Below are 16,488 nucleotides of genomic sequence, written 5' to 3'. Positions count from 1 at the left end.
ACCAGGTATGGCTGGGTCTACAGCTAAGGCTCTTCATGCCTTCTGGTAAATGCACAAGACAACATGATTTTAAAAGATACACAGCAATACCTTAGCTGAAAATACAGATGCATATATAAGCAGATAAAAAAGCAACAACCCGTTTTCAATACAAGAATGTTGCCATCTAAACATACCTTCCTTAAGTAGACTGTAGCAAAACAAGCGAGCTCTTTCCAAGTCTCCCAGCTGCCGACAAATACCCACATACACTCTGCAGAGGGCGTGGATGTAATTGTGCTCCACAGACATCTTCTGAATTTTCAGTTCTGAGAGAATAGAGTGAAGCAAGCACTCTGCTAAAGGCTGGATTGGAAAAAAAAAAAAAAAAAAACGAAAAGGCAATGTACACTGATACTTATCTTCAGCCTACTAAAGACCAGCTAAAAGTTACAAAATTAAGTACCTTTTGGAAAGTTGGAAAGATAAAACGTGCCCTGTCTCAGAAAGTAGAGGACAACACCCACCGTGGTAACTTGCTTTAGCAGGGAAAGCCGTGAGGCTCGGGGAGGAGAGAGCCCATGCCTGTCGGTGTCCGGGGGTCAGCGGGGCTGCAGGGGCCACGGGGCGAGTCCCAGGACACCTGGATGCCTACTGTCACTACCACCACTCCTACAAATGACCACTTTTTGTTTTTTACTGAAATGACCTGTGTGTGTATTCAATCCACTCGTACTCTACTCCCATTCTTGTCTTCTGAGCTCCCATGTACTCGACACATTTATCCTGTTTAGATCTTAAAATACTGGGCAATGTTTTCCTCACCCAGGAAAAGGCGCATTAAGTAATTTGATACATTCAGTCATTTGAAAATAAACATCTTTCCAAAGTTACCTGTACTGCTCTTTGTGCTTTCTGAAATGCAACCTAAGAAAAATAAATATTTATACCATTGTGATTCCAAGGATGTACAGATAACCGATAAGGCATAATCCATGGGACACTGGAAATCATCCACCCAGTATCAACATAAATATGTAGAAAACAAAAACCAAGGAAAGTCCTAATAAACCATGCAGGTAAATCTGCATAATCCTCCCCCAGCCCCCTTCCTGAAACTAAGCATCTGTTCCTGTGTGATTTCTGACCTACACCAAGGGAAGTGGGAGGAACCCACACTACCTTTCTGACTCTCAAAATCCTCAAGCGTGTATATAATATCATTCACAGAAAAGAAAGTCTCTATTACATAGCAATTTGATGCTTTGAAGCAAATCATTCTGAGCTTTTAAGCGTGCCAGAATCAATAGGAAATGTGCAATTTAAGTCCTGACAGGCTTTTTTTTTTTTCCCTTTAAAATTTTAAAGTATTTGGTGAATACAAATTATCAAATCTCCGACATCTTATCACTTCTCAAAGTATAAAATGCTGGCTAGAAATAAAGTACAGGTCCTAATGTTTACACAGGTGACTGCCCATCTCTGAGAATAAACTTCTGTTCAGGGCCACCTCCCCTTTCGCTGACAGGAGACGGCCTCTGTCTGAGGACATGCGATTCCTAACGCTCCCAGAGCAAAGGAGCCACATACCTTTTTTGTTGTGCTAAATTCATAAACAACTTCTTTCTCTTGATCTCTCATCACAGGCTTTTTGGAGATGTTTCCCACATACACATGACTGCGAATGACAGGTAACAGGTCAAAGGACGACTCTGCGATCTTCTTCAGAGCCTCCGCTACAGCTCTGTCATAGGACTCCACGGCTTCCTTGGGGCTCAGGGGTGACTGTGAGACTGTACTGACGGCCAAAAGACGACGCCCCTCCTCCTCTGTCCTCACAGCTGCAGCCTGGGAGGGGTTCCTTTGGGGGCTCCTGCTGACACCCTCTGAGGGGGGCTCTGGCTCCGGGGACCCGCTGTCCAGGCGCAATCTCTTAGCACTCCTCGGTGTGCCCGCTGACAGGGCCCTTTTCCCACCTGAACACTGCGGAGGCTCTGGATCTCTCGACTTATCCTGCGTACAGTCACCACCAGAGCTGCCCCCTGCTTTCACAAAGGCGGTTGAGCTTGAAGTGATGGCTTTGAAGCCCCTGATGGCGCTGGCGGGCCCCTGTAGGTTCTTGGAGTCGGCCGGCGGGCCTCGCGTAAGCTGAATGTTCCCTTTGAGGATGCTGAGGGTGCGGGCCCTGGCAGACAGCTCTGGGTACATGGTGTCCAGGATCTTCACGGAATTCTCCTGGGGCGCTGCCACTGCCGGATGGGCAGAGGCGAACGGGGGCAGGCGGCCGGGCACGGGGACGGCGTGCTTTGGGGTCGCAGCACAAAACTGCAAAGGAGATGACAAGACCCTGTCATTGGCCGGGGCGGTGGACGGGGATGCATGTGGAGGAGAGGAGTGCCCCGGCTCCTCCAGCAAGGGGGACACCATAGGCGACACCGGGATCTCACACGGCGGAGAGATCGGGCCGTGGGGAGAGACGGGTGAGCAGGGGCTGGAACTTGACGTCAGTGGAGAGGCTGGCTGTGAAGTCCTCGGAGGCGTGGCTATCAGAGGAGCCAGCAACGGGGGCAGGGGGGGGCCCACCTCCTGCCGGATCTTACTTAGCGTGTCCGCACAGCAGTCCGCAGGAGTGGACGTGTCGGCGCTGGCTAGGATGGTCTGCGTCTGACTTCTCTGAGTTTTTCCGTTCCCTCTTTCTCCAGAAAATGATGGAGAAACTTCATTCTGAGTAGTCTCCATTCTGCTCGACGCTAACATCTTCACTGGTTTGTTTGTTTGATCTCTGTTTGAAATCTTTGATCGATTCTTATTTTTGCTCAGCGGCTCTAGTTTCGAATTATAGTACGTGTGATCAGAAGGAACCGTCTGAGTCTCAAAGTTCTGATCATAAATCTCAGAGCTAATCCTCACGCTGGGCTTAACGGGTCTATTCCGCAAACGACTTTTATCAAAGTTAGTACTCTGACCGCTGCTTGAAATATCGCCCTGGGTTCCGGCCACATTACTGCCACACTGGGGCTCCTGAGAAGGAGGGACGGGGCGACCGGTCTCTGGGGACTTCTCCACGGAAGGAAGTGGAATGAAACCAGCTGCCAGCCCTTCTGGATCCGGGGAAACAGGGGCATCTTCAGCGGCGTCACACAGGATAACCTGGTCCACTTCTGGCATGAGAGCTACCCCATTGATGATGGTCCAGTTGTCCCCTTTCTCAATGACTAGATTCTGATCCTTATTTATCAGCACGTTTATAACCTCGGAAGTCACTGTAGAGATCTGACACTGAAACGCCACTTCCCCCGGCCCCACTCCCGGGGCAGCGCACAGGGGCAAGGGCTCCGGGGGTTCTGACGAGGGCTCTTCCTTACCATCCACTGGCCTGATCGCATCCAAGTTACCCGCAGATCTGCTCTGCGTGTTTTCATGTCCAAGTCCACCACTAGTGGGAGAACTGCCCCGAGTGTCCGAGCCGGCCGTCGGCAGGGGTGAAGAGGAGCCGGCTGTTTCCAGAGGCAGAACTTGCTCTTTCTCACGCTCCGCTGTGACGCTGTCAGGTGCATTTAAGAGCTGTAACTCACCAGCATCCTTCCCACCAGCGTCCTCCCGGTCGGGCTGCAGCTCCTGGTGGATCCTGGTGAGCACCTCAGGCAGCGTCTCCAGGGAGTGCTGAGCAAGCCGCCGCCTCATGTCCCTTAAAGGACAGTCGTCTTCCTCCGAGGAGCCGACGCACTCCTCAGAGGTTTCTAGTGTTTCCTCTTCACACAGTTGCTTTCTGTACTTTTCTCCTGACGGTTCACTTTGCTTTAATTCCTTGTTCATCCCTTTATTTAGGGCTCCCTTGTTAGAACATTCTGAAACAGAGTCCCCTGAACTATAATCTCTTAACTGACAACTTTCAAGAAACATCACGACCTCGGACGTGGAAAGTCCGTCTGTCTCGGAGAGCGCACTGAGGCTACAGTCCCGCAGAGCCGAGGTCAGGCACCCCACCTCGACGGAAGGTCTGGTCTCGGCCGCACCGGCGCTGGCAGCCCCCACGCCTCGTCCGGAGGCCCCACCAGCACTCTGCTGGCCGCCCTCCAGCCCGGCTTCGGGATCGTTCTCTCCCTCACTGCAGCTTGGCGCGTCACCCTCTTCTACCTCAGTGTCACCTCCGCCTGCCTCGCGGATGCCCGTGTAACAGTACAGGGCACCAGTGAGGCTGCTCTGCGGGACAACACGTTTCTCCTCATCTTTGCTGCCAAACGCTGGTGAAAAAGCAGTCTCTGTGGTGTCTAGAGCTTCAGGAGAAGCACCCCCGGGAATGTGAGACGGCAGCTGCGGATGCTCCTTTGGGTCGTGCTGTACAACAGACGGGTCCATTGTAACGGCCAGAGCCTCCCCAGAGGCTCTGACTGTGTCTCCAACAGGAAAGCCTCTTGACAGCGTCACCTCCGTGGCTGGAAGTTTATCCACATCCAGCCTGGACGTGTCCACATTTGTGGCAGGAAGACACGGGCTCTGCTTCTGCACCTCTTCCTGCACTGTGGCTTCCGTCACGTCGTCTTGGTTTGGGACCAGGATGTTGTCAGAAGAGAAAGATAATGTACTATCTGTGGGATAATGGGAACTTTCTACTGGTAAAGAACCCCCTGGAGAATCAAAGTCTGATTTTCTCCAGGAGGAGGAAACTCCCAGGGCAGCGTTCTCTATAGCAGCTGCCTCCCTGCTTCTCGGTGCTGTGGGCGCTCTCTCCCCACATCTTGCTCCAGATGGTGTCCGACCAGCCCCATTATCAACGTCTGTCACTAAGGGGGGCTCCCTCCTAGACAGTCTCGAGGGTTCCCATCGTGCGCCCTGCATGGTTTCAGGCCGTGCCTGCTTGGTGATAACTGACACCTGGTTAGGCAACAAGGATGCAGGTGCCCTGAATCCTGCAGAACTGTTATCCTCTCCAGCACGTTCAGGCTTGGGTGCTGATCCTCTGCTTTCTGAGGACGCCGCCGCCTCTTGTTCACGTTCAGGTTGAGGTCCCAGCCTTTCTTCACCACTTCGCTGTAACAGATCACTGTGGTGCCACAAAGTGCTTTCACCAAAGCCAAAGCCACTCCTGATCAAGCCAGACTGAGGCCCTGCCGACGATGTGAAACCTGACCGACTCGGCGTGAGCTCGACCCTCGGACCTTGCCTTTCACCTGGCCCGCCTCTGGCGGCTCCCGAGAATCCTGACTGCAGGAGTGAGCAGATATCGTTCATGCCCTTCACAAGGGTCGTACACCCCACCTCGCTGCCCCTCTGACCATTAGAATCAGATGCCCCCGACACTGGGCTCAGAGCATGTAAGCTGTTCTCCAGATGGCCTTCTCCTATGGGACACTCCGGGGGCTCAGAATGTACATCTAGCGTGGTGAACATGGCAGCTTGTGATTTCTGCTCCAAACGATGCAGCTCGGGAGGGCCTACTTCAGTAGGAACAGATGTTTCAGCGTCATCCTCCAACCCAGAGGGAGTCCGGGGGTGACCGCAGAGAGATGAGGCCACGGGGGAAGACAACTCCTCTCCCAGACCGAGCACCGCGGCAACCAGCGCGGCCCCTGCTGCTCCTGGGGCAGAAGGGTCTCCCGAAATGAACCCTCGCATTGCTTCTCTTTCCTTCTCCAATTCTCCAGACAGTCCCTGAAAATGACCAGAAGTGGACAGACGACCTGATGCTGAAGTGACTCCATCAGTCAGTGTCCACTTGGTCACCTCTAATTTAGGTGATCCTATCACTCTGGACACTAGGGTTTTTCCTTCAGGTGCGCTGGGCTCATTCGATGGCCACGGGCCCAGGGTAGGATGACATGAGTCTGACGTCCCAAGAGCCGTGCCCTCCTCTACAGCCAGGCCGCTCGAGAGCTGCTCAACACGCCTGCTGCCCGTGGGTTGAGGACGTGTCTTCTCTGTCTGCACTGACCCATCCATCTCCCAAGCCTCTCTCTGTCTTCCTGCCTCATCCAAAATGCCTCTTTCTCCCTTGCTCACGAACTCAGATGACACCGTCCAGTGTTTCTCATGAGCGGAGGGGAACGTGGCTGCAGGTTCTCTCAGGTTTGCTGTAAATGTCCCAAACCCAACCGCTGTCACCTCACTGACTTCCAATGTATTTAGAGCTTGGGTGGCTTCGTGTGGCTGGAGCTTTTCCTCCCATGTTCCAGTTCCTTTACTTTTTCCAGATGAGCTAAAACAATCCAGCAATTCTGGTGTATCATCTTCTGAAACAGGCTCAGAATTCCTATGTTGGGCTGAATCATGGTCACTGGAATCTGTACACTCTCCAAAGTAGATTTCCTTAAAGATAAATGAATTACGTTAATTAGTTAGTAAAACACTACTTCAGTCAACTAAACGCAACTACCAACTAAATGCATTAAAAAAAAAGTGTGTGCTTCCTGAAGAATCTGAGGAAAGGGTAGTCCACTCTCTGGACTCTATCAACGGATGGGTAGGTCTCAATGAGCACAGCACTGCTTCTTCTTTCCTTAAAGAAGCCGCCTCTCCCCAGCGTTTCCTGCACTCACACTGCTTCTCCCCAAACGGAGAAGCTTCCCAGTTCTAATCCACATGCAGCCTAGGGTTAGGTCTGTTCCCCTAACTTCGAAGCAGGCCTCCTCTCAACTCTGACGTCCCCATTTTCTGGCCCAAAAGGCTTCCGCCTCTAGCTGCCCAGCCCCGCCTGCCTTCCCCGGCGAGCCGCAGGCTCTGGCCCAGGGCAGCTCGCCCTAGCGCCAGCCCGGCCATCGCTCTGGGTGTCACCCTGCAGACCCCTCTTGCCACACCTCATGCCTGTGCTGCACCCCGACACCTCTGCCTCCTCCACAGCCCCTGACTCCCGGTCTGCTCTGGAAGCCTCCCTCCCCGTCTTGAGTGGTAGAGACCACACGGCCCCCAGGAGAGCCGGTTCAGCCACCCGTGCCCCCTGGTCTGCGAGGCCCAGGGACTGACGAAGAGTCACCACCGCTGACATGAACTTGCTCCCACTGGAGAAACCCTTTCCTCCCTTGGATGGATGCTAGGGCACCATCACCCCCTGGTCTTCCTCTGCTGTCCTGACCTCTTCTCTTCTGTTTGGCCGCGTCGGCACTGACAGCTCTCCAGGACTGTCGGGACCCGACCCTCTCCTACACGTGCATTCCGGGGGGATGACAGCACGCAGCCCCGGGCCTCTGCTGGCCCCCAGGCTGAGGCACCCCGGCACCTGCGTCCACCCAGCCTGGCTCTGAGCACCAAGCCCACGGAAGGGGGTACAACTCGCACACGCCGCACCTGGAAATCCCGCGCACACCTAGCACCTAACATTCCTACGTTACCTCCCCGCCCAAAGAGGTTCTTCTTCTCTGTTGTTTCCAACATCCTCAACCCCCCACTCACCTAACAACCATACCGCAGATCTCACGAGACGTGCTGCTCGCTCAACCTCGAGACCTTTTCCAAACGAGTTGACTCAAATGCTACTACTGTTCAGGTGTCAAGAACTGAGGAAACTGCTGATTAAATGACTTCCCGACTACAGTCCTGCCTCCTTCCCGACTCTCCCCTCTCCCTCCCCATTCATACTGTGACTAAACGAAAACCTTCAAGTGGAACTCAACCATTAGCTCCACTTCTTTGGATCCATCGAGGATTTCCCTTTGCCTTCAGGATACAATGGAAAGTCCTTAGGACACACATGGACCTGGAGACCCGGTCTGGGTGAATGCCCCCAGCGTCAGGTTCGCCCTGAGTCCAACACCTCTGTGTAAACAGTTCCTCCAGCTGACACAAAGCACCCCTCCACGCGCTCGGCCGGGACACCTGCTCGCTGGAGACGCTCCCGCCCGGCCTCCGCCCGGCCTCCTTCCAGCATGAGCTCCGTGTCCAGCTCCCTCCAGCAGCATGCTTCCCAGCAGCGCGGACTCCACCACGGCCGTTATGGGGGCAACCGCCACACAAGACCCCACCAGGGGTGACCACGGCCCATGTCACCTCAGCTTTCCAGTGTCTAGCACCAGGTCCAGAACGTAACAGACATGCATTATGGTTTCTCGAATGAAGGATGTGACTCAAGGAGTCATTTATCTGTTCCTTAAGCCAAAAAGCATACAAATCTGCTTTGTCAAGACTAACTTCCTAAAAAATTACAATAAACCATTCTGCAAACACACAAAAAGATGATGAATTCATTGCATGAAGGTGGGGAATTCAGCAACCTAATTGACCTGCATGCTCTATACATGGACTTCCCATCTCTGAAAGACTCCATGTCTGTAAACACTTGTTTAATTCACTCATTCCGTATCTGTTGTGTCAGGCACTAAAGATAAGAGTAAGCAATTAAGACACAGGAGACTTACAGTACACTGTAGATTAAAACAATAAAAATGCACCCCTAGTACAAAATGAAAAAAGCCGTATATTCACGTGGACCCGAGGGCACTGGCCTGCCTTGTTAAATCCTCACTTTCCTCCCTGACAGCTGGTCTGAGATCCCGTAGCAGGATGGACAACATGGCCACCAAGTAATGCAAATACAAAGTGTCAACTTACAGGTGAGAGTGAGGACGGAAATGCACCCAGGTGTGGGGACGACAGCAGAGGGGGTGAGGGCACCGGGGACAGAAGAGGAGGGGGCAGCTTGAAGAAGTCGACGGCAGCCTGAAGATCTTCATCAAAAGAATGATCATGATCAGAAAAGTCAGCACGGTCATCCTCATTCCTCTGCGTTACAGCCTCAGGATTCCGGTCCTCTTTAAAGACACCATTGTCACGGCAAGCTGCTCCACCCAGCCTCTCTCTCCCCGCGTCTTCACACGCAGAGAAGTCGCCCTCTATCTCCATGGACAGCTCTGCCAGGCACGTCTGCACAGCTGAGGTCCTGAGAGGGCTACCCCCTGCTGGAGGGGGCACACCATCCTCCCTGGACTCTAAGTATCTGGGGTTTTCTTTGGCAGGTTTTTCTGTGGGGAAAAAATATATATAAAGAAAACTTAAAAAGAAAATCCTTATTTTAACAGTTCAAAATGCTTGCATTAAATCCAAGTAGAAACATTTTTAAAAGGCAACCAATCCCTTCCTAAAGAATAACCTATAAGACTTGAACATATTCCACAGAAGTATGCTTCCCTCACAACAAGCGAACGAGAAGACAGGCAGGTGGATGGTGAGATGCCCGCGTCCCATTAGCAGCAGGGTGTCCGTGCCAAGGCGTCCATCCACCGCCATGGTAACGGGGCTTGACGATGCCCTCATTCTCTTGGGAAATCAGCAGGACTGGGGAGAAACAGCTTCTGCATACAATGTGATAGGAAACACTATTTTCCCTGTCTAAAATCAACCTATATTAGACTACTCCATGACCATATTTGTATAATTCTCTAACTAAGGAACCTGACTAGGTCACATAAATACTTTGCATTATAACGCAACAAGAAAACTACTATAAAACGTTAGTTCTCTTTGGATTTGGATTTTGGTATACTGCAGTAATGGTAATTGTTAGTAAAAACATTGTGTCCTAGGAAATAACTAGAAATAACCATTTGTCATATTTGAAAGCTGTAAAAATATATTTTGCAGAAGGCCTCAGGGCTCCTTGGAGCAGTGTTTGATAACAGGGCTGGGGAGGGGAAAATACAAGCGGAGCCTTAAACAGCTTGCAGTACCAGAAGTAAAGAAGTACTCAAAACAGGACGGGAAATGCCTAAAAGACCCAGGAGCCAAACTAAAGATGGTCCCAATAACCAAATCTGGAGCAATTTGAATAAGATAATGAAAGTACTGTATTATAACATACAGAATAAAAAAAAAAAATATCTGTGAGACTACACTGACAGAAATAGGGAATAAACAAGTAAGTGGTGAAAAGCAACAGCTCTTCCTTACTGAAGAATTCCAATTAATACACGTAGGAGGAATGAGGGAAATACAAAAAACACTATTAGAGTGGTAATCGTAGCAGACAAGATCCATCAATAGATGCTAAAATCAGTGGGCTACATTGGAGAGAAACAGAATATCTGCAGTGTCAAAGCATCTCCCTCAAGATAATCAATGAATAAGGAAGCAACAGAAACTTTACATGCAGGAACCTGGCCGACACCACCTTAAACAAGCAATCAAGGTTAACATCCCCAGTGACAACGCAGACCCACACACACTCTCCCCTGGCACACTACTGGGGAACTCTTGCCAAAAATACACAGCCTCGCTCTCATACAAGAAAACATCCCACAAACCAAAAGATTCGTATTCTCCAGAAGGGTCAGAGATGTGAGACAAAGAAAGAGCAGTAACTGTCAGACTGGGGGCAATTAAAGGAAGAATGACTGCTAAACGCAACATGGGGTCCTGGGATGGGAGGCGACAAAAGTGGGAAACTCGGTCTTCTGCGTACACCTGCCATATACACCTCCCACCATGTGTCTTCCAGTTTCCATGAATACTCCCTGACGAAAGGTGCTATTACAAAATAAAAAGCCAGATGTATTCACTGAGACTAGGAGTCACCCTGGAGGGAATGGAGTTCTGTATGAATTCAAGTACGCATCCTACTTTATTTCACTCTTTCAATGTGAGATTCAGGAGATATTAAAAAGTGAAGGCATATAATGCCCAAAGTAAGCATTTCTACTGCATGTATGAAATGTACTTCTGGAAGCTTCTCTCTCACCTGGGACACATCTGCTGCCTTCACCAGGTAGTCTGTGTGTTGTATTTATACAGAGCCAGAGTTCCTTCAGAAGTAGTTTTACTTTTCCTGTGAAAGAGAGTAAAGTATTAAAGTCATGTCATTTGGCTCATTCTACACGAGGCCAAAACACAGTCCTGTAAAACCGGGATTTACTAGGGAATTAGAAAACCAGGCAACTTAAAACATCTTCCCCAAATTCAATCATTGCACACAATTCAGTTAGCTACTGATAAAAAGGTCTACTGATGGGCTGAATACAAACTCAGGTTTTTTTTGGAAGGTGGGGTGCAAACAGGGGTAGGACTCAAAAAACCAAATCTACTTGTTAAAGGCCTTTATCACCGTTATGAATGCACAGTATAAATAAATCTTTGGTCTATGTATTTTCTACAGAGAGTGATAAGAGACTGGGGTCGGGGGGGAAGCATAGATACAATGACGGATGGAAGAGATTAGGGCTCCAGGTAGTCTACAAAGAACAAAGGACAGTATCCCTTCAGTTCCATGAGGCTATCAGAAAAGCCATCCGAGTTGACCATGCTGTCATTAACTTAGGGGCTTCATGGATCTTGGAAAAAATTTTAATGGCCTTAAGGGGAAATGGGAGGAGACAAAAATGGGTGTGTATAAACATGAATAGGGAGAGAGAATCACACATGAGCAGACACACAGAAAGAAGCATATGCTTCTATAAGGAAAGTGAAAACTTTGGAATTTTCATAAATATTTTTCAAACGGGTTTGATTTCCTAAAATGGTTAAGAATCACTGGTCCAAGTTGAAAGGCAAAGGGCAACTACAACAAAGACAGGCCTAATGAAAGTCATATAACATTAAGAATATTATACTATGGTTTTAAAGTCAACTTAACGTTAAGAACACAAATTCCCAAAAATGTTCCAAAGCAAAACATATTCATAAAAATATAAACATGAACAGTTCGTGTCATATATGCATAAAAAGACAACCCACACTAGTTAAAATTTAACTGAAAATAGCATTAAGTATTAGGTAATTTCAGTCCACCCCTAAGTTCTGTTATAGTTCATTGGAAGTTCTTAAACTGAATCATTTATTGAAAACACTGAAATCTCTAATGCAGTTCTAGAGAGGCTAAAAAGACCAACCTTTTAAACCAAAATTTCTACAAGGAGTCACAAATTTTGGAAGAGGTCAGCCCTATTTAAGTTGGCAAACTACATCGCTCTAAAAAATGAAGTCCATAGTAAGAGGACCAGGACAAATGGGGCACAACAACAGAGAAGTCTGAAAAGTTGGACATTTCCAACCTCTCCTGAGACAAATCAGCCACTGTCACTGTATGAGGTACATCCATTTTTGAGTTTCAAAATTCTATGATCAAGTAGTTTATCTACATTATGATTTAACCTACCCAAAAGCCTGCTTCCAAATACTGTAATCCCCTTTGCTTAAATGACCTGACCAGGATCCCTGCTTATTACGTATACCCAAAGCAGCAAACAAGGAACCTTAAAAAAAAGAAAAAAAGTTACTTTTCTATGCTTATGGAGGCTATTAACCAGAGTTAGGCCTATTTCAACTGAGCACTCATTCATTACTTCCAGTCTGACATAAAAGAGCTATCCATTCCCAGTAAAGCAGAAAATAATTTTCATTGTGGCATCATTAGTTGTGAAAACCTCTTTCAGCTGAACTGCACACCTTCCCCTTATCCTTTCAAATGCCTCCTTTATTAAAATCCAGGCAACTCTGAGTACAGTATTTCTGGACTTTCCTACTCCACTGATTTGTCAGTTTCCACGTGAATAGCACGCTTCTTTAAACACGACCGTTTTATAAGTATGTTTTAATATCTGTACAGGCATGAATGTGGCTCAGAATTTTCCTTTTCAAAAATTAAATTATTATTCCGAACAGCTATTCTTTCCGATAAGCCTTCACCATCTGGTTTTAGAGTGTATATTTATAAATACACATGGGGAAAATGCACATCTTTATGCCTTAAGTCTTTCAATCCAGGAACATAGCATTTACACATGTGTTCAGATCGTTTAGTTTTCCTTCACCGAGGCAGGCATGCTGCTTTCAGGTCTTTCCCTGGACATCTCAGGTCGGCTGCCACCTGAGATCTGGTCGTTCTTATTCCACCCGTTTTGATAGGCTAATGATGGCCCATTGTGCGTGTCCACTGTATATACCTGCACCTTCCCCAGCTCCTACACTTCTGTTTTCCTTTTTCCACATAGATAGTCACATCATTTAAAATGCGGACAATCTGACTCTTCCTTATTAGCACTCACAGCTCCTACTCTTTGTGTCTGCCTGGCTGCACGGCTTAGGGTCTCCAGCACACACAGAAGGGATGGAACGAAAAGCAGGCTTGCCTTGTTTCTGACAGTAATGATTATGCTCTTAGGGTTTCACCTTTCTCAAGTTCAAAATGTTTTTTTCTATTATTACCTCACCAATTTTCTTTTTTAAATGAGGAATGGGTACTGAATTGAGATGATCCTATCATTTTCCTCTTAACCAGTTGTTGTGGTATTCCTGAGATAAATCCTTAAGTCGTAACTTGTCCATATTCTAAATTACTAATAGATTTGAGTTCTTAAGATTTTATTTAGTACTTTTGTAGCTTTATTCCTAAGTAACAGATTTCTGAGTCTTGAAGATATGTATGCATGTTATTCTTAACTGATCTTGGTACAGGGTTATGCTAGTCTAAGAGAATGAAACGGGAAGCATTCTACATTTTTTAAGTTCTAAAACCAAACAATAATAAAGACATCAGTTTTTCACTTCAGGCTTGCTCACCTGCAAGCCACCTAGATCTTCCATGGTGTTGGATATTTAACTATTTTTAAAATTTTCTTCTGGGTTATTTTTCTGTTCAGGATTGCAACAACTAGTCCATGTCAATTTGAGTATGTTTTCCTACAAAATGGTCCATTTTATGAACATGATAAAATCTGAATATAAATTTGTAAATTAAAAATAATTCTCCAAATGTATTTTTAAAGCTTTCTCAGTCCTGGTGCGAGTCGGGTTTTGTTTCTTCCTTTCTTGATCAGATATGCCAAAGAGCTGTCACTTTCATGAGCATTGCAAAGATCCAGTTATTAGTTTTAATGGTCCCAAATCAAATGCCTTGTTTCCTATTTCATTAATTTATGTTTCCCTCTTCAACAATTCCTTCCTTCTATTTTCCTTAGGTTTCTGCTGTATTTTCCTACCTTCTTAGTCATTCATTTTCTGTAATCCTTGCTTCATTTTCTGTAATTCTTGCTTTCTAACAATCGCTTAAGACCACAAACCACTCACTGAATGCTATATTGACTATATCTCAAAGATTTTAATAAATACTGCCCTGCTTTTGTTTATTTCCAAAACAGATTAGTATTTCAGTTTTTATTTTTTCTGTTATCCAAGAGGGGTTTGTATTTATTATGTGTGTTATCAGTTTTTCAGGGTGGAGGTAGGAGAGATTTTTATTAATATCCTATGAAATATCAGTATCTTCATATCTCCTATTAGATCGTAGCTTTTCGTTGTCTAGTAAATAGTCAGCTTTTATATATGTTTGAAAAAGTATTTTAAAGAATTCAACGTTTGTGGTTTAAGAGTTATATGTAAATCATCCATCCTGCAATTATGATTCCAATTTATCTCCTATTTAAATTCTTGCTTTTACTCTGTATTTCTGAGAAACACACTGAAGCCTCCCATGAAAACAGATTTGGTTATTCCCCCTAGAATATCCAAGCATTTTACTTGACATAGTTTTATGCTCGAAGGTCATAAGAGCAGTATCTTCTTGACGAATTGTACCTTTAATCAATCTAAATATTTCCTTTTAATCCATGTAAATTCATTTCTAGGTGCGAATTATTTCTTTGTCTTGTATTACTGCTTTCAAGTTAGCATCTGCTTAGCCTTTCTTTATCCATCCTCCTATATTCAATCTTTCTGCTTCATTTGATTTTAAATGTATTTCCTTTGAACAAATCAGAGATGGAGATCATACATGAAAATCATGCTCTACAGCTGGGAGGCTTTTCTAATATAAATATTGTATCAGTGTCCTGCTCTGGGAAGTTTCTTTCTATAGAATTTCTTGATCACATTTTCTCCTTACAGCTCTGTTCTCCCCTCTGAGAAGTCCTAGATGACTACTACAACACCTGGCTCTATGCTCCAGAGTCTTAGGTTTTCCCTAATACCTTTTATTTCCTTATCTTTTTACACCACATTCTCACAGATGTCCACAATTAAATCTCTTGGTTCATTATAGCAATCTTCTATTTGTCCACTCAACAATCCAGTCTTTCGAGTGGGTTTATTTCTACAACGTATTTTTAATATTTGAGAACCCCAACTCAGATTTCACATCAGCAGCCTACGGACAGGTTCTTAGATGTTCTCTAAGGACTCTATTTCAATTGTTATCATTTTCTTCTTGTTCATGATTTAACACCGTTTCCTCAGGGACTAGTTTCTCTTGAGCTCGGTGCCTTTCTTCCCTGTCACTGCTTTTTCTCAGTGACGTCTCTCACAGCCAGAGTACATTTCTACGGCCTCCATTTTTAGTCCTATTCCTCTGGCAATCAATGCAGGTCCTCATCTCATGAACCCACAGGACCCTGTCTTCAGAAGGAGGAAGCAGAGTGAATACAGTTGTGAGGACTTACATGGCATATATACAAATATCTCATTTTCTGGGAACAGGAGGGGCTGTCCTTCAAAGCAGCCATAACCCAATTTTCTGACATCCACACCCACTCTGGGTCTTCCCATGTCCTAACAAACACTTCAGAGAACTGAACTTTGGGCCACAGCCTGTGGACCATTGCCAGGAACAGTCTCAAAGCCAGAAGGCCACAGGCTTCTCGCCCCTTCGCTGGCCACCTGGCGACTGCCAATGCACTGCCCCTTCTCCCGTGCCCGCTCCTCTGATGTAGGGAAGCACACACTTCTGTGGTGAAAACCTGCTTTTTGAGGGCTGCTGCTTTTCTCTGTAATTTGGGGTTTCATCACCAACTGACACCATCTGCTTTACACCTCCCTCATTAATTTCTAGCACGTTTTAACTATCCTTTTCTTTTTTTCTTAATCTTCTGCCATTTTCATTGGAATTTGAAAGGAAGGCAGACCAACAAAACCCCCAGGCAGTCTTCTCAAAAGTGAAGCCGACCCAGTGCTCTTTCTGCCTAATTTGTAAGGTTTTTCAGAAGTCAGGTATGAACAAAGAAAAGTGTTAAAGATTTACTTAAGAATTAGGTATTAAACCCATTAAGGTCCACAGCTAAATAATCAGCAGATTCCTAAAGACTTCATTTATTTACTTGTTTGGAAAAAATAAACAGTATCCCTTCCCTTACAGTGAGGTTAGATTAAAAAAAAAATTATTTGAGAAAGTAACTAGTTCTTTGAAGTTAGAGAATGTATGGCTAGAGAGCAACTATGGAAGGGGGTGAGGGATGTGTTTTAAATAGTGAGGCCTGAGAACAGCAGAATCCTAAAAGAAAGAAGGTTAAAGTCCACAGCTGACTGTTAGCTGGGAAAGCCCAGTGCTGCCGAGTCCGGCTTCTCTCAGCAGCACCTATTACTCAAAGTCCCACTTTCCACACCTCAGAAGAGTAGGAAGAAAGGTCAAAAGCACATGGAATTATGCATCAGTGATAGTGATAAACAGACTCAGGGCCCGGGCAACTGCAAAGTATCAACTGTTAGTCTTAAGCCTTGATCTATGGATTTAAAAAAAAAAAATTAAAGGAAGGAAAAAAAGGTAAAGGAGACTTCTGAAGAGACACTACATACTTGCACAAAACAGTGTAAGTGGTTTTA

At 46.4% G+C, this 16,488-nt stretch overlaps 1 protein-coding gene across 3 annotated transcripts in view; it reads right to left on the bottom strand.

Moving 5' to 3' along the window:
• Positions 1-16,488, bottom strand: part of ICE1 (interactor of little elongation complex ELL subunit 1) — a gene marked incomplete at its 5' end in the record, with an annotated part of 58,424 nt that overhangs the window by 18,996 nt on the left and 22,940 nt on the right. For all 3 annotated transcript variants that reach the window (XR_014296493.1, XM_082650827.1, XM_082650828.1), the window contains 4 exons: positions 177-345; positions 1,570-6,285; positions 8,521-8,930; positions 10,643-10,729. Coding sequence is in view for 2 of the 3 variants with exons in the window: in XM_082650827.1 (XP_082506953.1) it covers positions 177-345; positions 1,570-6,285; positions 8,521-8,930; positions 10,643-10,729 (5,382 nt within the window). The remainder of the gene's footprint in view (positions 1-176; positions 346-1,569; positions 6,286-8,520; positions 8,931-10,642; positions 10,730-16,488) is intronic.

The sequence above is a fragment of the Grampus griseus genome (assembly GCF_964374135.1).
Source record: "Grampus griseus genome assembly, chromosome: 3".
NCBI classification, from domain to species: domain Eukaryota; kingdom Metazoa; phylum Chordata; class Mammalia; order Artiodactyla; family Delphinidae; genus Grampus; species Grampus griseus.
The sequence above is the reverse complement of the archived record's forward strand: the minus strand, read 5'-3'. Positions and strand labels throughout refer to the sequence as shown.